General features: G+C 40.3%; 1 protein-coding gene across 4 annotated transcripts in view; it reads left to right on the top strand.

Annotated features, from left to right (window-relative positions):
* kif21b (kinesin family member 21B) overlaps window positions 1–22,079 on the top strand; it is a 182,575-nt gene that overhangs the window by 107,228 nt on the left and 53,268 nt on the right. For all 4 annotated transcript variants that reach the window (XM_060845457.1, XM_060845455.1, XM_060845456.1 and 1 more), the window contains exons 13-18: window positions 3,792–3,900; window positions 7,052–7,240; window positions 11,007–11,206; window positions 14,877–14,984; window positions 19,969–20,037; window positions 21,086–21,315. In XM_060845457.1, the coding sequence (XP_060701440.1) occupies window positions 3,792–3,900; window positions 7,052–7,240; window positions 11,007–11,206; window positions 14,877–14,984; window positions 19,969–20,037; window positions 21,086–21,315 (905 nt within the window). The remainder of the gene's footprint in view (window positions 1–3,791; window positions 3,901–7,051; window positions 7,241–11,006; window positions 11,207–14,876; window positions 14,985–19,968; window positions 20,038–21,085; window positions 21,316–22,079) is intronic.

Raw genomic sequence — 22,079 nt, 5'->3', positions numbered from 1 at the left:
GGATTTTGCTGTTTAGCTAGTGCCAAGGATGGAATTGCATAACCGTGAACTAGAGTTCTCTAATAAGTCTGCAATTCACTAAGCGCATTACAACTAAATCACGTTTAATAATCGTGTGCTGTAGGAGAACCACCTGTACTTGCACAAGAGGAATTGCAACAAAGGTTCATTGCATTGGAATGAGGGGATTATTCTGTGTGGAGTGATATGCCCACAGTTCTTAGTGTTTAGATGAATGAGAATGTAAGAAGTAGGAGCTGGAGTAGACCACAAAGCCCCTCAAACCTGCTTCGTTCTATAAGATAATGGCTGATCTGCCCAGGCCTCCAGTCCTCCGACGTGTCCAGCTTCTCAATGCCCACAACGGCTCAGTTTTTCAAAATTCTATCTACCTTCTGATTAAATATTTTCAGGGGTGATCTAAATGAAACATAAAATATTAAGGAGATCTCAGCTATCTGTAAGAATAATAAGGTAGTTATGGTAGGGGATTTTAACTTTCCAAACATCGACTGGGACTGCCATAGTGTTAAAGGTTTAGGTGGAGAGGAATTTCTTAAGTGTGTACAAGACAATTTTCTGATTCAGTATGTGGATGTACCTACTAGAGAAGGTGCAAAATTAGACCTACTCTTGGGAAATAAGGCAGGGCAGGTGACTGAGGTGTCAGTGGGGGAGCACTTTGGGGCCAGCGACCATAATTCTATCAGCTTTAAAATAGTGATAGAAAAGGATAAACCAGATCTAAAAGTTGAAATTCTAAATTGGAGAAAGACCAATTTTGATGGTATTAGGCAAGAACTTTCGAAAGCTGATTGGAGGCAGATGTTCTTAGGTAAAGGGATGGCTGGAAAATGGGAAGCCTTCAGAAATGAGATAACAAGAATCTAGAGAAAGTATATTCCTGTCAGGGTGAAAGGGAAGGCTGGTAGGTATAGGGAATGCTGGATGACTGAAGAAATTGAGGGTTTGGTTAAGAAAAAGAAGGAAGCATATGTCAGGTATAGACAGGATAGATCGAGTGAATCCTTAGAAGAGTATAAAGAAAGTAGGAGTATCCTTAAGAGGAAAATCAGGAGGGAGAAATGGGGACATGAGATAGCTTTGGCAAATAGAATTAAGGAGAATCCAAAGGGTTTTTACAAATATATTAAGGACAAAAGGGTAACTAGAGAGACAATAGGGCCCCTCAAAGATCAGCAGGGTGTCCTTTGTGTGGAACCACAGAAAACGGGGGAGATACTAAACGAATATTTTGCATCAGTATTTAGTGTGGAAAAGGATATGGAAGATATAGACTGTAGGGAAATAGATGATGACATCTTGCAAAATGTCCAGATTACAGAGGAGGAAGTGCTGAAACAGTTAAAAGTGGATAAATCCCCAGGACCTGATCAGGTGTACCCGAGAACTCTGTGGGAAGCTAGAGAAGTGATTGCTGGGCCTCTTGCTGAGATATTTGTATCATCGATAGTCACAGGTGAGGTGCCAGAAGACTAGAGGTTGGCAAACGTGGTGCCACTGTTTAAGAAGGGTGGTAAAGACAAGCCAGGGAACTATAGACCGGTGAACCTGACCTCGGTGGTGGGCAAGTTGTTAGAGGGAATCCTGAGGGACAGGATGTCGATGTATTTGGAAAGGCAAGGACTGATTTGGGATAGTCAACATGGCTTTGTGCTTGGGAAATCATGTCTCACAAACTTGATTGAGTTTTTTGAAGAAGTAACAAAAAGGATTGATGAGGGCAGAGCAGTAGATGTGATCTATATGGACTTCAGTAAGGCGTTCGACAAGGTTCCCCATGGGAGACTGATTTGCAAAGTTAGATCTCATGGAATACAGGGAGAACTAGCCATTTGGATACAGAATTGGCTCAAAGGTAGAAGGCAGAGGGTGGTGGTGGAGGGTTGTTTTTCAGACTGGAGGCCTGTGACCAGTGGAGTGCCACAAGGATTGATGCTGGGCCCTCTACCTTTTGTCATTTACATAAATAATTTGGATGCGAGCATAAGAGGTACAGTTAGTACGTTTGCAGATGACACCAAAATTGGAGGTGTAGTGGACAGTGAAGAGGGTTACCTCAGATTACAACAGGATCTGGACCAGATGGGCCAATGGGCTGAGAAGTGGCAGATGGAGTTTAATTCAGATAAATGCGAGGTGCTGCATTTGGGGAAAGAAAATCCTAGCAGGACTTATACACTTAATGGTAAGGTCCTAGGGAGTGTTGCTGAACAATGAGACCTTGGAGTGCAGGATCATAGCTCCTTGAAAGTGGAGTCACAGGTAGATAGGATAATGAAGAGGGCGTTTGGTATGCTTACCTTTATTGGTCAGAGTATTGAGTACAGGAGTTGTGAGGTCATGTTGTGGCTGTACAGAACATTGGTTAGGCCACTGTTGGAATATTGCATGCAATTCTGGTCTCCTTCCTATCGGAATGATGTTGTGAAACTTGAAGGGGTTCAGAAAAGATTTACAAGGATGTTGCCAGGGTTGGAGGAGCTGAGCTACAGGGAGAGGCTGAACAGGCTGGGGCTTTTTTCCCTGGAGCGTCAGAGGCTGAGGGGTGACCTTATAGAGAGTTATAAAATTATGAGGGGCATGGATGGATTAATAGAGAAGGTCTTTTCCCTGAGGTCGGGGAGTCCAGAACTAGGTTTAGGGTGAGAGGGGAAAGATATAAAAGAGACCTAAGGGGCAACTTTTTCACACAGAGGGTGGTACGTGTATGGAATGAGCTGCCAGAGGATGTGGTGGAGGCTGGTACAATTGCAGCATTTAGAGGCATTTGGATGGGTATATGAATAGGAAGGGTTTGGAGGGATATGGACTGGGATATCTGGTCGGCATGGACGGGTTGGACCGAAGGGTCTGTTTCCATGCTGTACATCTCTATGACTCTATGACAGAGTTGATGCTGAGAAAGCTTTTTCCTGTTGTGGAGAATTGAGAACATGGGTCACAGTTTCAGAATAAAGATCAAAGGTTTTTTTTAACTCACATCCCAGAGGGCTGTGTACACTCACTTCCTGAATATATTCAAGACAAGGAGGAATGCATTTTTATATATCAATGGATTTGAAGTTGGGAAGTTGGAATTGAGGTAGAAGATCAGCCTTAACCTTGTATATGAGTTCTAGTATATGAGCATTGACTCTTTAAACCTGCAATTATCAACAAACTAACGTTCTCGTGCTCCTGAAACTCTATTTCACAAACACAATTTCTGTATAATAAGAGATGTATTCTTATTTGCATTGACTAAGCTCAATAGTTAAACAGTAAACCACAGAGGCCCAGTTGATAAAGTCTCTCGTGTCTGTCCTTGTTGAACTAGCCACAGTTCAAGCATATTTTGTTGTCTTGAAGCTGGCCTTATTTTCCTACAGGGCACCTCGCTGCCTGTGAACATCATTTATTACTGAGATTTTCCAGCATTTTCTCTTTTGGTTTCATTTATTACTTGTCCTCTGCCCTGAAGCTAAATGGAACAGGGCAATGTTTAGAAAAAAAATGTGCTTAGAACACAGCCTAATTGAAAATCAAATTCCAAGTTAAGACAATGTCTTAAAATCCAAATTAAGTCGGCACAAATGGAACATATTTATGTTGACAGCACCGAATCCTCCTATTTTGCTCATGTTTGACATTAATTTTATTTGCTTTTTCTACGTCCTACAGAGCCCTCCGATGTCTTCCTATATATCTGACACGCTACATTAATTCAAGTACTCCCACAATGAATTTACCTGTCCTGCCATCTACATTGTGTTCTTGTATAATTTCAGGAGGAGGAGCATGAAGAAAGTTGCTGTGAAGATGAGGAAGGTGGAGATGATGAAGAATTTGACAGTGATGGCAGCCTTGATGAAACCGATACAGAATCAGAAGAAAAAGGTAATAATCCCAACCTATAATGGAATTTTCTGAGCTTGGTAGAATTAGTTTAAGTGGGATTGAGAACAGAATCACATCCTTAGAGTGCAGAAAGAGACCTTTCAGCCCACTGAGTCTGCACTTACCCTCCGAAGAGCATCCAACCCAGACCAACCCCCGGTTCCCATAACCACGCATTAACCTGCACACCTTTGGATCGTGGGAGGAAAATGGGGCATCAGGTGAAATCCATGCAAACAACAGGGATAACATGCAAATTCCACATTTACAGTCACCTGAGGCTTGGGCACGCCCTCCACACTGGGTATTCACATACCATGATCTGTTAGCCACATGGGTTTTAACAACAATCATTAAGGATAGAATTGAACCTGTGAGGCAGCAGTGCTTATCATTGTGCCACCACACTGCCCAGAAGAATATTTAGAACATTAAAACCATACAGATTAAGCTTCAGCTAGAGTTAACCCACTGCAGTTAATAGTGCAAAATATGGTCGTCTGCTGCAACAAGGAAGCATTCTGGGATGTCCTGATATTGTAAAATTCCTTCTATAAACCTCAGTCCTTTTAAAAATGAAGGGATTAAGAAGTAGCAAAATCCAACCACAGCAGCCGAGCATAGTGTTTGAGAGTAATGCAAAAGTTAAGGAGAATAATTTTTCAATATATGAGGAGTCAGAACATAAAGATAATAAGAAATTAAATGAGTTTATTGTAAATATCTGCTTGTGAAGAGTGCAATGGAAACAGACAGATGTATTATGTGGCAGGATAAATCAAAAGTTTTAATGTAAGTAAAAAAGTGTCACCATTTGATCGTTAGAAATACACTTTGTAATTATTGTACGGCTGTGCTTATAAAACTCTAAAATATGTTTGGAGGGAAAATGGCGCTGGATTCAATATGTTACATGGTGCACATATGCACACTCTTCACTGGGTGTGCACATACCATTATTGGTTAACCATATGGTTTCAACAACAATCAACAATGGTTTCACTTCAAATTTTAACTCCAGAATGATTGAATTTGAATCCAAGTCCTCAGAACATCATCTGGATCTTTGGAATACTGTTCTAACAGCAAAACATTATACCAGCACCATGTTGGTTTAGACATCTTCCATTCAACCTCTTCAGTGATGTGGTGCACACCTTTGGACCAGGTGGGACTGAAACCCACATCCTTACTCAGAGGGAGGAACACTATCACTTCATCACAAGAACCCTGTATGTTGATTAACTCACATTCTAATCATCCAGAGCACATACTCTCAAGGCATTAGATTCATGGTCTGTAAAAATGGAGGCCAGTTTGCTTTAATGAGGAGCCAGGAAGAACAGAAATGTACTTCATACCTCCATACCCCAACTGCAGAATGCTGTAGTTACTATTTTCCACTCCCCACCCACAAATTTACTTGCTGCTATTGTGTAAAATCCTGGTAAGTTGCTGTTTCCCATGATGAGTGACAAGCTGCTTTTGGGGTTATAATTGGGACCCACTGCTCATCACTACAGTATTAGTGAGGCCAATGGCCTATTTTCCTATTGTCTGCCCAGTGGCTTCCTTCGACAGTTGTAATGTGTATTGTACATGAATCATGCCCTAATTCAGGCAACTTCCAATTTCTAAGCTCTTAGTGAGGATTGTATTATGAAACAATTCCTAAAATATCCTGGTCCCAAAGTTCAGTGCAGATTGAAGAAAATTTGTAAGAGAGACCCAAATCTTTAAAGTCTATGTAATTTAAATGTGTATCCTCCAGTTTACTATTTGATTACAAGATAGAGAGAAGACATCAATGTAATGTTAACAAGCCCTCAAGCAAGCAAGCTTAAAGTTAATAAAGTTCATGTGGCAATGGACTGTTACTGAGGCTGATTAATGTCTGCAAAAAGAGACTTAATGAATAACTGATTCAGAATGTGTTTCAGTGATTCTGGTTAAGTGCAGGTTTAGATGATTTAGTACATTTTTATTTGGTTCGTATGATTATCATTGTTTACCAGCATAAAAATAAAGCTGTATTAATGTTAATGGGATTTTCAATGATGTTTCTTCCTGAATCAAAGAAACATTCAGATTTCCTTTCTTGGGTGTTTATCCTGCAGTCTGCTAAGGTTCACCAAGTGGTCTGTGTCAGCATTGGTTTGGTGCTGAGCTGAACATAAGGTTGTAACCTTCATCCTGTCAGTTTTTTCGGACTGTACTTTTTGTGTTGAACATGGTACTCAGTAGTATTTGCAAATTCTGCTTTACAAACTTGGATGAGTTCACTTTCTGAAAGTTATTGGGCAGAATCTTGGGCAGAAAGTTGGGGGGGCTGCTACACCTGCTGGCTAGAGAGCTGGCAAGTGAGCTCCCTTTTCTCTTTTCATGAAGGCCCATTGAACCACAGACCGCATAAGGCAGTGGCGAGACCAGTCTTCCCTTGGAATCAAAACTTTGGGAGCAGAAGACTTTGCTACTAAGAGCTGCCAACCCATCAAAGGTTGGCAGCTCTTGCTGAGGCTGTGGCTGCTGCCAGACTAACATTTAACAAGGTCCCAAGATCATGTGATGGCTTGGACTGGCAATATGATTGGTCAGGGGTGGTGTTTCACCTGGAGGTGACAAGTTGGCCATGCAGTTTAGATGCTGTGCATGTTGCATGAGTTAGAGTGGTGATGGCTGAATAAGGTCTTTAGCTGCTCTTACTTTCAAGCTGAGCTGGAAAACAGTGGAATTCATGTATGTCACCATGCTGCTACCTTTCCTGCCTCTAAGCTCAGCACCAGATGGAGCAGAAGATTCTGCCCATAATTTCTTGTCCAAATCTTTTACATTACCATTTTGACATCTGTTCTGCACTTTAGACACTGACTGAACGTAACCAAGCATTGGAGGTGGCTGAAATGTCTGAGATGCATAATTTTCAATACATTTAGTTCAATTTCCACCTGTTAATTCTGCAGAGAGATCTCCTAAACGCAGTCTGTGCTCTCACCTGCACTGTTCTTTTGGTTGGTGAGCTATCTCTATTTTGTTGGAGATTATGTAACTATGTTTCTAAAGCATTTAAGACAAGGGTAGTCTTGAAATTTGAATTGCTGCTTGTTAAATTGTGTTAATGGTTTGATGGATTGTTTCTTTGCTTATTTCGCAGTTAATTACCAGGCTGACCTTGCTGATATAACTTGTGAGATTGAAATCAAGCAGAAACTCATTGATGAACTCGAGAATAGCCAGCGGCGATTGCAAATATTGAAACAGCAGTATGAGGAAAAACTGATCTTGCTACAGAATAAGATCCGGGACACACAGTTAGAGAGAGACCGTGTTCTCCAGAACCTTGGTATGGGTTACTTTCTTTTTATCGTGTAAGGATGTGCAGTTTTTACAGCTGGAAGAAGAACATTCCCAGCACTTGTGTCATTTTTGTCCTTATATTTCTAAAATGCTATTGTCTTTCATACATGTTGAAAATATATCTACTTTATCGCTTCTGATATTTTCAGATACATGTGTTACTTCACATACAAGTGAGAGACTAATCCAATAAGTAAGAGCTGAAAAAAACTGTCCTTGTACATCCATCTCTCTTCTATCCCTGCCAATCAAAAAAAAAAATTGGTTCTGTCTTGCAATTATTTTTGGTGGGTGAGTTAGAGTATGTATTTTCTCTTTTGCCTTAGTGACATTTAAGTTTGGATGTCTTTAAGCTTTAAATATTAATGTGCTGAGGAAATAGAGAGGAAGGAGAAATCCATAATTAATTGCGGTCTAAATTCGGACACAATCGTAATCCAGTCTCTGCATAATATTCCTTCTTAGAGGTAGATTTCCTTAGATTGCTGCTGCACTCTTCCCTCACTATATGTATAAATTAGGTATGAGGTTTCAGGCTAGGTTACATTTCTCTCATTTATTAACCGTTCACCATTTACGTCTGAAAGACTTTCAGGAAGAGGAACTAAGGATGGCTTGTGATGAGCATTATGGTGGGCATTTGAGAATACCACTGAAACTCTGGAACTTCAAAGGATTTTATAACTTGTTTATCTTTGTTCTGTCAATTTTGTTTCTTCAAGTTCCTGTCAAAAAAACATAGTTTTGAATGTGAAAATTATTTTGAAGCATTGTTAAAGGCTTTCTGACTTGTATTTTTCAAAACATTTTATGATTTCAAGCTGTGCATCAAAAACAAATGTCCTCCCTTCTTTTGTTCCTCTCCTTTGAGCAGGTTAATTATGAGGCCTAGTGTAGTGGTTCCAGTATAGTTAATTTTTAGTGCCTATCTGATGGTATCAATGCCATGACTCCAGATGCTAAGTGGTTTACTGGAACGAAGACTGATATTCAAAAGAGTTGTGTTTTGCTCGCAAAGCAGTATTTGTATTGTGCCATCTGCTGTACAGCTATAGGTACAGCACAGAGGAAAATATTCAGCTGACTTGAGAACCCACTGGTAAATATTAGCTGTTTGTGCAGCCCCGTTATGGCCACAAACTCAACTCAATTACATGCTGACATGTTGCTCTCCTACATAACTTCTAAGAGTGTCACTTAGAAATTAATCAAGTCCTTTTCTTGTCAATTATTCCCCACCTTTCCCTAAATTTGCACACATCTGATCTGCATTCAAGATTTGTGCGAAGATTTGTAGCTCGGGTGCTCGTTGTTGTGGTTCTGTTCGCCAAGCTGGAAGTTTTTGTTGCAAACGTTTCGTCCCCTGGCTAGGCGACATCATCAGTGCTCTGGAGCCTCCTGCGAAGCGCTTCTTTGATGTTTCTTCCGGTATTTATAGTGGTCTGTCCTTGCCGCTTCCGGGTGTCAGTTTCAGCTGTCCGCTGTAGTGGTTGGTGTATTGGGTCCAGGTCGATATGTTTATTGATGGAGTTTGTGGATGAATGCCATGCCTCTAGGAATTCCCTGGCTGTTCTCTGTCTGGCTTGCCCTATGATAGTAGTGTTTTCCCAGTCGAATTCATGTTGCTTGTTGTCTGCGTGTGTGGCTACTGGGGATAGCTGGTCGTGTCGTTTCGTGGCTAGTTGATGTTCATGTATGCAGATTGTTAGCTGTCTTCCTGTTTGTCCTATATAGTGTTTTGCATGGTATTTTGTAAACTACATTAGTTTAAACATGAGCAAAACTAATGTAGTTTACAAAATACCATGCAAGGACTGCACAAAACACTATATAGGACAAACAGGAAGACAGCTAACAATCCGCATACATGAACATCAACTAGCCATGAAACGACATGACCAGCTATCCCCAGTAGCCACACACGCAGACGACAAGCAACATGAATTCGACTGGGAAAACACTACTATCATAGGGCAAGCCAGACAGAGAACAGCCAGGGAATTCCTAGAGGCATGGCATTCATCCACAAACTCCATCAACAAACACATCGACCTGGACCCAATATACCAACCACTACAGCGGACAGCTGAAACTGACACCCGGAAGCGGCAAGGACAGACCACTATAAATACCGGAAGAAACATCAAAGAAGCGCTTCGCAGGAGGCTCCAGAGCACTGATGATGTTGCCTAGCCAGGGGACGAAACGTTTGCAACAAAAACTTCCAGCTCGGCGAACAGAACCACAACATCTGATCTGCATGTATTTCTTCAACAACAAAGCAAATGTGTTCTTGCTATTTGAGACCATTCTGATTCCCTTGTGTACTCGCCCTTGTCTGCCTGTTCAATCTTTGTCTCTCAGTTCTTCAGCAATGGCTGGATATTCTGTGATTGAATTATCCCAGGGTCTGATGGGGATTGAGGTAGTACTTTCTTGTCTTAGGTAGAACTTTCTTGTCTTTGGCTGTGAGCCAATTTTCCTTTTTCAAATAAATCTAGAGTGAAAGGTCAAGTGGAACTCAACCTAAAGTTTTGGAAGTTATTCCCTATTGGGAGCACAGAGGCAAGTATATCCAGCATGAGCACTAAAATCATACAGTTTATAGTCTTCTTGGTACTTGGATATTTTCTTTCTGGATTGCAGAAACAATTTGTAAGCTCTTAAAACAGCCCTTCAGTAATTGTTGAGTTGGTAGAGTGATTGAAAGCTAATACTGTTATCAGTAGTTAATCAGGGCATCTGGTTTGTCTTCGTGACAATGTGGTTCAATGTAATATCTGAGTTGAGGACACTGCATTCTCAAATATCAAGACTTTCCCTGAGGTGTGGCAATGACCTATTTTAGCTCTTCTTCATTTCTCCTCTTCCATCATCTTTATATTTTTCCTCCTTCTTTCCAAATTGATGTGCCATTGGTGGATAAGCTGAAATCTGAAATCTTGGGTGAACTCTTGTGGAGGTGATTGGCGTCTCACCTAGTGGCTAGACAGCCAGTGAGAGCCCCATGCAGCCTCATTTTGGACAGCTTGTCATGCCTTGTTTCACTCAGACACTTGAAAGGCCAGCAGTCAGCCTTCCCCCAGAAATGATGACCCCGGGGACAGAGGTCTTGCTTGTTGAGATTTTGAATGGCAGTCTCAGCAGGAAATAGTGGCTGCAGCTGCTCCGACACTCAATTGAGGCTGGATCCCAGGCCAATTTAAGTCATGGTCGGAGAGTGTCATAGGATGGAAGGAGGTTTAGGTTGGTGGGATGGGGAGAGGATTCACTATCAGTGGAGACTCCTTCTCTCAATGCCATGTTCCTTGATCAGGCACTGAATGCTTTTGAATGAAGGATCCACCATGCCCGCAGGAACCAACAAACAACTATATATGTGTTTATTTGATGTTCTCCCTGCATGAAGAATTGTCCTCCACCTGCGATTGATGGATGAGGCCCTTAAGTGTGCATTTAGCATCGACTTAAAAGTCTCATTTGGTGACAGGTTAGGAAGGCCATGTTGCCTCTGATATCATCAAGATGGAGGTGGGAATGCCAGATGGTTTCCACCCACCACCATCTTCCCATCTGATTGAAATTTCCCCTACCACTAAATACATAGGGGCCCAGGACACCAGCACACCCAACAGGGATTGCAATCTTATCTTTAGATTCACAAGCACAGCATTATTGTTCAGTTCCAGATACTGGTTGAACTTTTAACTGGTGAAATTATTTGAGTTGTTTGTGTGATTTTATTTGCTCAGGGTCTATGGAATGCAACACAGAAGAGAAAGCCAGCAAGATTAAAGCAGACTATGAGAAAAAATTGAAGGAAATGAATCGAGAGCTGCAGAAGCTACAGTTAGCACAGAAAGAGCATGCACGCCTGCTGAAGAATCAAACTCGATATGAACGAGAGCTGAGGAAACTACAGAGTGAAGTGGCAGAAATGAGGAAAACAAAGGTATCATGCACACACATTCTTCGACTGAAATCATCTTAAACATCCAATCTTCATAATTATCTTCACCTTTTAAATTGTCTGGGTGAAATCTCATCATGGGCTACAAGACTGACTGACACTGGAGGAAGAATGTAAGGGACTCTGCACTGGTGGCTGATATTTCGGGCTGAGTGCAGAGGATGAGATGTCGGAGTTGGGGGATATCTGAGGGATGGGATCTGATCGTGGAGTTGGGTTGCTGGAGAAACCCAAGGTGAAAGAGAGTCAGAACTACTCAGACCGTCACCCTATTTGACCTGCCCAGGCACCCTTCAAACTCCTGTAGTCTACCTGGCCACCTCAGCATTGGATTTGGGTCCTTAACATTGAGGGGTGAATGACATTCAGGAACAGTAGGAAAATAGGCAAATCTGGAGGGGTTGGACTGATAATCAAGGATGGCATTTTCACAATTCTTGATGATCAGGATGGAGAGTCAGTTTAGGTGGAGTTGAGGAATAATGGAGGAAAGACGTCATGAACGAAAGTGAACTCGGCCCCCTTCAATTTATGACAAGCTATAGAAAAAGAATATTCGGTTCTTATGTTAAAGAAATAGCACGGGTGATGTCAATCCTCACATCAACTGGAAAAGTCAAATTGGCAGTAGGAGTCTAGATGAGTTCAGAGAATGCTTTCATGTTAGTTTCTAAGCAGAGCATATTCTAGAGCTGACCAGAGGTCTTTATGTTGGACTTGGTTAAGTAAAAGCAAAATACTGCAGACGATTCAAACCTGAAATAAAAACAGGAAAGTCTGGCAGCCTCCCTGGAGAGAGAAACACGGTTAGCATTTTGAGCTTAAAGACTGTTCTTCAGAACTTTGTATTAGACTTAGAATTGCATAATGTGACAGGACTACTGAGCAATCATAGAGGAAAGACACCCCTCGGTAGCAATGATCATAATGTGATTACATCCATTTTGAAAGGGAAAAGATTGGATCTGAGACTAGTATTTTAAATATTAATTAAGGGCAACTACTTAGGACTGAAAGTTGAGCTCGCTGAAGTGTACTGGCATATTCGGCTAGGAGAATAGATCAGCAGAGGCACAGTGGAAGAGATTTAAGATAATATTACAGAACACTCACAGGTAGAATTAGTTCTACTATAAAGAAAAATTATAATGGGAGGACCCATCATCTGTGTTTAACTAAAGATGTTAAGGAAAATGTGAAAATTAAGGCAAAAGCGTATCACTGTAAAGATCAGGGCAAGGTCACTTCATTGATCAGAATATAAAGAATGGCAGAGAATAACTAAAGATTTATTGGTAGGAAAAAATTGGAATATGAGAGGAAGCTAGCAGAAAACATAGAAATGGATAGCACGAGTGCCATGATACTGGGCTTTTCAGAGAGATGTGTTCTGTCCTGTTTCTCATGCAGAGGGGTGTTGTCACCCTGCTGCAAAGGTAGCTGCTTCAGGCAGGGACAGTAAATTGATTTGTTTTTTTAATTAGAAAGAAGGAACGTGACTGTGCAAGGTCAGGGCTCAAACAGACCCAGGAAGGTTTTTAGAATTACATTCAGTTAGTTGGTTGAAGCCTTCTGCTGGCTGCTGAGCTAAAAGCTTGAGTTCTGTGGTGTAGTGAAATCTTAGATAGTGAGGCTTCCTCTTAAAAAGCAAAAGGAACAGATTGTTTGCTTCTTCTGGACTGGAGAGAAACAGCGCATGACAATCACTGCTTTTTTGCTGCAAAGAAATTTTTGCCAAAGGACGTGTTTATGCAATGCTGCCTATATTGGAACTGTTGATGATTAGCAGTTAAATAGTACATAGTTTTGTTCAGTATATCAACAGAGGTAAGGTTATGCCAGTTCTTTTTCATTGTATTTTAACTCTGTTGTAAGAATAAGCTGTGTTTTAATTAAAACCCAATGATGGACCAATTGAATCATATCTGGAATACAGCACCTTAGAGTTTTCTTTAATTAAATATAAAAGTTAGGATCTAGGCTATCTCCTTGCAATACCTTGGGTGGGGTGGGGGAGGAAGTTTGCTCCATGACATGAGTTTCTACAGGCATTTGAGCAAGCAAAGTGAGTACGGATCCTCTAGATGCTGAGATAATAAAGAAATGGTGAATGAAGTGAACAAATATTCTGCTTCTGTCTTCACTATAGAGGATACACAAATCTTCCTAGTAATAGCTATAAATTAGGAAGTGGAAGAGAGAGAGGGACTTGGTGAAATTACAATCACAAGATAAGGGGTAATAAGCAAATTGATGGAAGTTTGACCAGACTGTAGTTTGACCAGTGTCTGGGGCCAAATGGACTCCTTCATAGGTCCTTAAAACAAAGGGTACTAATGAGATAGTAGATGTGTTGGTGTTAATTTTCCAAAATTCCTTAGATTCTAGAGAGGTTCCATCAGACTGGAAAATAACAAATATAACCCCTCTACTCAAGAAGAGAAGATGACAGGAAACTGGAGACCAATTAGCTTAGTGTCGATTGTAGAGGTGTTAGAATCAGTCATTAAAGAGGTTATAGTTATGTGCTTGGAAAAACTCAAGGTAATCAGGAAGATGCAGTATGGCACTATCAAAGGAAAATCATGTTCCAGCAATTTATTGAAGAGGCTTGAATGAGGAAAATGCACTGTGGATGAAAGTGAGTTGGAGGTGAACTGCACTTGAATTTCCAGAAGGCGTTTGACAATGACTATTTGAGAAAATAAAAGCTCATGGTGTAGGGTTAGCATTTGAGCATAGATAGAGATTGGCTGGCAGAATGGAACCCATGTAAAAGGGTCTTTGCCTGATTCACATGATGTATTGAGTAAAGTCTGTCTCTGGGATCTGTGCTAGGGCTTCAAGATTTTGCAATTCACAGCAACAACTTGGATGAGAGGAGCAAAGGCATTGTAGCTAAATTCACGGACAACATTGATATTGCTAGGAATGCTTGTGATGAAGAAAATGAAAGGATATTACAGATAGGAATAGTTGGGTTGAGTGAATGGGCAAGTATCGAGCATAAAATGGAACACGGTGAAGTTGTTCAATTTGGCAAGAGTGAAATATCTCTTGTAATTCTTAAAGGCAGATTTAGATAGATTATTTTTTGGCAAAAGCATCAGAGATTATTGGGTCTAGAAGGGATTGTGGAATTGAACACAAACAGGTTGGCTATAATCTTGAATGGGTTCCTGATGAAGGGCTCCTGCCTGAAACGCTGATTTTTCTAATCTTCGGATGCTGCCTGATCTGCTGTGCATTTCCAGCACCACTAATCTTGACTATAATCTTGAATAGTCAAGGAGCTGAATAGCCTACCTCTGCTCCTAATTCATATGCTCCTTATTGCTGGCTTATTTTAATTCCTAATTGTTGTAACTGTGATATTTTGCTGGTCACAGATGTAATACTCCAAAGCATGCAGCTAATGTTTATTTTCGAAACAACATTACCTCAGGTAGAAAACAAAATAGTTCGAATTTTTTTCACATCTCACTTGATGTAGATCAGGAAGTTTACCAGCGTTCAATTATTTCTGAAAATGTATTCCTATTATCTCTGTACAAAACATTTTGCTTTGTGTTTCCAATCTTTTATGCAATAAGAATATCAGTCCACAGTGTGCAATAATTTAATTATTTTTCCTGTAATTTGGTTTTGTTAGGTAACACTCATGAAACAGATGAGGGAGGATCAGCAGCGAATGAGAATGATTGAAAGCAAGAGAAACCGTGAGATTGCACAGTTGAAAAAGGAACAGAGGCGACAGGAAGTAAGTACTAATGAAAGGGTCATAATCATCAGTAAAGTTGAGGACTGGCAACAACATTCACATTGAAGGCAAATGATACAGAAGAAAGATATTCACAAATAGGATTGAAAAAAGGATTTATTGGCTAATGGACTTCTCTGTGTTTAAAAATTACCCAAGCTTGATACTCTGTGATTCCCTCCTTAAACATCTCTACCGCTGTCTCTTCCTCTATCCTCAGGAGAAGTGACAGCGCTTATTACTGGACTCCTATTCCAGAGACTCAGGTAATGTTCTGATGATCTGGCTTCAAATCCCACCACGACAGATGGTGGAATTTGAATGTGATAAAAACAATCCAGAAGTAAGAGTCTCAAGATGACCACAAATCCATTGTCGATCATTGGGGAAAATCGCATGGGGTTCACTAATGTCCTTTTAGGGAGGGAAACTTCCATCTTTACCTGGTCCGCCCTAATGTGATTCAGACTCACAGCATTGTAGTTAACTCTTAACATTAAATGCTGGCCATGCCTGTGATGCCCCCATCCTGGAATGAATAATAAAAAAAAATGCTCTTTTAAATCTACTTCTTTTAGTCTCACTAAGTGTTTAGTCACCAATCACATTGCCGTATCCAGTTGGTAGAATGTGAGGACTGCAGATGTTGGAGATCAGAGTCGAAGAGTGTGGTGTTGGAAAAGCACAGCTGGTCAGGAGCATCTGAGGAGGAGGAGGGTCGATGTTTCGAGTGTAAGCTGTTCATCAGGAAAATCTAGTTGGTGTCAAATTTTGTTTGAGACATCGAGGGAAATTTTTTCAAGTGAAAGGCTATTACAATCCTGGAACAGACAACCAAATTTATGTTACAATCCAGTGAGGGACTAGTAACTTCATTTAAAGTAGGTGAAATGTGAATTTCAAGGGATTTGGAGCATAAAGACACAAGTTTCTAAGTTTTGAACAAACAGCAATAAATATTTTTGTCCAATGTTAGAACAGTAATATAACCTACTATAAATGTATGACTTTTATTCTAACACACTGTATTTAACACATATTAATTCTGATCATAATCTGTGATTGAATTGTACACATCGAAATGCAAATGCAGTTAAAACAGATGCAATGGATTTCTGAGCAAAGTTCCTGAATTATTAGTCACACGGTGTGTCACCAAACTTCACCAGAAAAGATTATGGTCCTTCACTTCTGCAAATCTGGCCTCGAAACTCCCATTCACGAGCCATTCTGGTTGATCACCATCTGTTTTTGGATCAACACTCTCTTGGATTCTGGAAATTCCACACCTGCACTTACTCACTCACAACTTCAGCTTTTCACTGACAGCTAGCTTCACCAAGTACTACTTTTTTTTAATTGAAATTCAACCTTTCACTGTTGCATCAAGAATGTTGTATATGGGCTTTTCAACCCTCACTCTTGGCTGTACTGAGTTATTAATGGCATACAACATTGATGGCGGCACGGTGGCACAGTGGTTAGCACTGCTGCCTCACAGCGCCTGTAGACCCAGGTTCAATTCCCGACTCAGGCGACTGACTGTGTGGAGTTTGCACGTTCTCCCCGTGTCTGCGTGGGTTTCCTCCGGGTGCTCCGGTTTCCTCCCACAGTCACAAAGATGTGCGGGTCAGGTGAATTGGCCATGCTAAATTGCCCGTAGTGTTAGGTAAGGGGTAAATGTAGGGGTATGGGTGGGTTGCGCTTCGGCGGGTCGGTGTGGACTTGTTGGGCCGAAGGGCCTGTTTCCACACTGTAAGTCTAATCTAATCTTCTGAGCCCCCACAGTAAGTATTGATATTAAAAGATTGTGTTAAATTTGTTTTAAGGCCATTTGACACTGATAGTGGATAAATTGCCTACTCTGAACGTGTGTAACAAGATCAGATCTGTAACACATGGGCAGATTTAAATGTTTACCACCAGGTCGATTAGGAGATTGGTGGAAAAGAAGTCGACCAAAATAATAAGTGAAGGCTAACTTGTCAACATTGAGGAACATAGAATGTAGTAGCAAGAATAGGTCATTTAAACCTTCGATCCAGTAAGGCAAAGAAAATCACCAGCAGAGATTTGCTGCTTTTTAAATAAAGCTTTGACATTCTCCCACTGCTAGTTCCCTGGCAGGAAGTATAGCAATGCTAGTCTGTTACTCAGTCAGACATAGTACATGACAAGGAAGAGACCCACTTCTAACCCTGATTTTTCTATCCAACAATGGCTACAAAATATTAATTTGGAGCAGCGAGAAAAACTTTTCAGATTAAGTAGATCATCAATTAAAATAAAAAAAACATTGTTACCAATCCGAGTAAGTAACCTGATTGAAAAAAATGAAAATGATAGCTAACTAGAATACTGTATAAATTACAGTCATAATCAAACAAGAATACACAAACATCATGATAATTTGAATCACAGGGACCCGTCCATAAATTTGGATTGTGCAGAGCTGTGAGATAGGTAAGGAAGATCCAATGTGACCTGATTGGCTAAAATGTTCTTTATGTCAAAACACAATGAACAAAAACACCTTAAAATGACCTGACTATGTACATTAAAAGGCTTTGAAAATGATTTGCCTTTGGAAACACTTAGTAGTCTTTTTTCTGCTTAATGTACTGCTTTGAGCAGTACTATGGTGTCAATGCAGTCAACATGTTTTCCATGTTTACATCTCTAGAAATAGTGGATGCATTGGTGGTCACCTTCCAGGATTCTATAGATTCTGGGAGAGGCCCTACAGATTGGAGGGTAGCTAATGTCACTCCAGTATTCAAAAAGGGAGGTAGAGAGAAATCAGGGAATGAGAGACCAGTAAGCCTAACGTCAGTAGTGGGTAGATTCTTGAATTCAAGAGCTTTATAGCTGAGCATTTAGAAAGCAGTGGCAGGTGCAGACAGAGTCAGCATGGATTTATGATGGAGAAATCATTGTAACAAATCTATTGGGATTCTATGAAAATGTAACCAGCAGAGTTGACAAGGGGGAGCCAGTCAACATGGTATATTTCAGAAAGCATTTGACAAAGCCCCACATAAGACATTATTGTACAAGATTAAAGCGCTTGGGATTGGGGGAAGTATATTGCGATGGATAAAAAACTGGTTGGTAGAGAAGAAAAAAAGAATAGGAATTAATGGGTCCTTTTCAAATTGGTAGGCAGTAACAATTGGGGTGCCACAGGGATCAGTGCTGGGATCCCAGCTTTTCCCCATATATATATATTAATGATTTGTATGAGGGAACAAAGTGTAACATCTCAAAGTTTGCAGATGATACCAAGTTGGGGTTGGAGAGTGAACAGTGATGAGAATGCAGAGATCCTTCAGCATGATCTAGACAGGTTGGGTGAATGGGCAAATCAATGGCAGATGCAGTATAATTTAGATAAATGTGAGGTTATTCATTTTGGAAGCAAAACCAAGAAGTCAGATTAATACCTGAATGGCTATAAATTGCTAGAGGGGAGTGTGCAGCAGGACCTGGGTGTCCTTGTGCACCAGTCGCTGAAGGTAAGCGTGCAGGTGTTGCAGGCGGTAAAGAAGGCAAATGGTATGTTGGCTTTCATTGGGAGAGGGTTAGAGTACAGGAGCAGGGATGTGTGGTTGCAGTTGTAGAGGGCCTTGGTGAGGCCACACCTAGAATATTGAGTGCAGCTTTGCTCTCCTTTTCTGAGGAACGATGCTCTTGCTCTCCCTCGAGTGCAGCAAAGGTTTACCAGGCTGGCTCTGGTGATGGCAGGACTGACTTATGAGGAGAGATTGACTAGGTTAGGATCATTTTCATTGGAGCTCAGACAAATGAGGGGGGATCTTATTGAGACTTATAAAATTCCAACTCGACTATTCAAGGTAGATGCACGAGAATACTTCCGATGGTGGGTGCGTCCAGAACCAAGGGTCACAGTCTGAGGATTCAGGGTGGACCATTTAGGAAAGAGATGAGTAGACATTTCTTCACCCAAAAAGTGGTGGGCCTGTGGAATTCATTAGGAAGTAGTTGATGCCAAAACATTGAGTGCATTCAAGGGGTGGCTAGATATAGCACTTGGGATGAATGGGATCAAAGTATATGGGGAGAAAGCAGGATTAGGCTACTTAGTTGGATGATCAGCCATGATCATGCTGAATGGTAGAGAAGGTTCGAAGGACCGAATGGCCTCCACCTACTCCTATCGTCAACGTTTTTATGCTGCGGTTGAATTCCTGGAGCATTTTTATCCCTTTGCAATTTCTGCTAGGGAAACAGGCTTGTGAAAAGACAGATATTCGTTGGTCCTTCAGCATGATTGCTTCCTTGTTCTTCCATTGATACATTTCTGTCTGCTTTCTGATCCATGCCTCAGAAGTGCTGGAGGTCATTCAGGCTCATATTGTGTCAGTAACGCCTTGACATGAGCAAAGATTTCTATCACAAAATGCAACAGCTTTTCTTCCCATCCATGGTTTGCTCAGACAGGAGCAATCACACACCACTACACATTTTGTCTTTAAGCAATTAATGTGAAATTTAGTAAGAGATGGTATGATAGTTCAGTTTCATTTACATTAAAAATATCACTCCGTTCATACTCATTGGGCAAGACCTATTTGCAGTCATTGTTGCAGTCTTAGCTTTGATTTTGTCCTTCAGAGCTGCCTTACTCCATTCTGGTGGAGTATGACAAGCATGAACAAGTTTGGATAATCTAGACTTACATGTCCAAAACTTTGGTTTATCATGGGCATCCTTCAGTGGGATTTCCTATTCTGCTAGCATGAGTCAGTGACAACTTCACAACTGAGCTTACAGGTGAACCATTATTTACTCATCGTGATTTGGCTGTACGTGGATCCCAATTGTCTGGATTCAGATTGACATTGGAATGTGAAGCCCAGATGATGCAGCTTACCAGTTTTTACCTGCTGCTGAGTGTGTTTTGTTTAGTCAGTTCCGAAGATTTTTAACTGAGTTGGTCTGCTTTTATCATTTTTCATTTCAGTATCAAATTAGAGCCCTGGAGTCTCAGAAACGGCAACAAGAAATCGTCCTACGCAGAAAAACACAAGAGGTGTGCATTTGCTATTAAAAATCCAGGTTCTAGTTCCTAACGTAGTGCATTTTAGATGAGCTGTTTGCTTGCTCTATGCCACTGCAAAGCAGAAGCTCATGTATTCTATTCTGTTTCTTGCATGATTTAATTTACTTTGTTAGCCTCTTTAGTCTTTTTTTGTCATTTATATAGCATTGTGATTAGTACATTTAGGGCTTTGTTAGAAACATTTTTATAATATCACATTCTCGTAAGTTCTTAAAATTATCCTTAAATTGAATATCTTAATTCAAACAAAATTGAGAACTCAGAAAATAGCAGGCAAATACGTTTATGTTTGTATAATAATCAGACAGGCTATAAAGCTTAACATTGGAAGGAGATAGAACAACTCAACACTATTCAAGCACGAAGACAGCCACAGAATCCTTATTAATATCTCTATGTAGTCCTGTTGCGCAAATTTGTTGACTTAATCCCAAGTATCTGTGAGAAAGAATTCCACCAGTTTTGCTATCGTACCAAAAGATTGCAGTAACTTAATTAGTATTTATAAAAATTATGCTAATCTGCCATAAAATAGTTTTTCTTTTATATAACTATAGTTCCCAAAAGCTGAGGACCGTGAAACTGAAGTGTACACAGAAAGATTCCATTTCAGACCTTGGCTGGCAAATTGTAAGAAGGGAAAGGAAATGTTTACTTGTATGCAAAAGTAATTTGCAAGTTTACTAGGATTTTATGGTAGTGATAAATTAATTCATTGCTGTATTCTTTCCCAAGTTTTGGGTTCCTATGCCATGGGCCTCAGTTGGCTATACCTCCCAAGGCAGGGGTTTTGAGAAATCTAAATAAGTTACACTGGCAGTGGTAATGTTAATCAGATGATTTTACAGTTACATGAATTTTAATATGTGTATCAGTGATGGATAGTATACCTTTTAAAAATAACATTCTTCAAGTAGGAAGCATCAGTGATGAAATAGTCTCATTTAAAAGAGAATATCTATAATTTGCCGCATCTTGCATCATTTCAGCAGTTATTCTTTTCTTTTGTTGTGCTCAGGTTAGTGCTCTACGTCGATTAGCCAAACCAATGTCCAACCGAGTCGCGGGTCGTGTAAACCGGAAGCAGAATGTCCTGGACTCTGGAACAGAACTTTCAGCCAGTACTACGTCTTCAGAACCAGAATCTGCCTCAAAATCTGTCTCCAATATTGTTAAACAGTGGAACAGAAAGTTAAATGCAGCCTGGAACGAGACAGTTTCCGCAGTGAATGGAACAAGGGCAGCAAGGTAAGCATGTAATCCATAACATATCTTAAAGTGAAAACTGAATCAATATTAATGAATTCCTGTCGATGGAAGAGCTATTTTGGTATAATGAGATGTGATAAGCTCATTGTTTCACAAAAGAGGATGTGGAAAGCATCTCATAATAGTGATGGGACTCACTCTTACTTTCAGTCCTATTGTGAAGCTGGCCTCTTTAAATGTTTGATGGCAAAGGAAGTGATCAAAAGATAAACAACATAAAAACACAAAGCATGTTTTCTTCAAATAATTGGTTGAATACATTAATTGGCTGTACATGGCATCAGCGTTTTATATTCAGAACATAAATATGAACATTAAAAAAATCAATTTTTTAATTGGGGGCAGGGTGGTTGAATTTTGTGTATAAATCCTATTTGGGGAAGGATTCTTGTAAATATGAATATTTCTGAAGATAGGTAGGTAATGTGATTTGGCAAAAGTGGTTGAAAAAGCTGTGCATCTGTAATTGATGTTTAAAAATGCAGGATGAGTAGTTTTGTTTCTATTTATGAGAAAGAATTTACTTTCATCAGTTGGTATAAATAAGTTCTTCTGCATGATTCCTCATGTCTCCCTTTCAATTTTAATGTTCTCTGTTCTTGTTTTTACACTAAATATGATTGAGCACTGGGATTCGATTTATTTTTTCCCCTCCATTTACTTCTATAGCACCATAACATACAGGAGCAGAAATAGATTGTTCAGCTTATCAAAACTGCTACACTATTCAATGAGATCATGGT

This window comes from Hemiscyllium ocellatum, chromosome 26 (genome assembly GCF_020745735.1).
Source record: "Hemiscyllium ocellatum isolate sHemOce1 chromosome 26, sHemOce1.pat.X.cur, whole genome shotgun sequence".
NCBI classification, from domain to species: domain Eukaryota; kingdom Metazoa; phylum Chordata; class Chondrichthyes; order Orectolobiformes; family Hemiscylliidae; genus Hemiscyllium; species Hemiscyllium ocellatum.
Note: the sequence above shows the minus strand (reverse complement) of the source record. Positions and strands in the feature narration are given on the sequence as shown.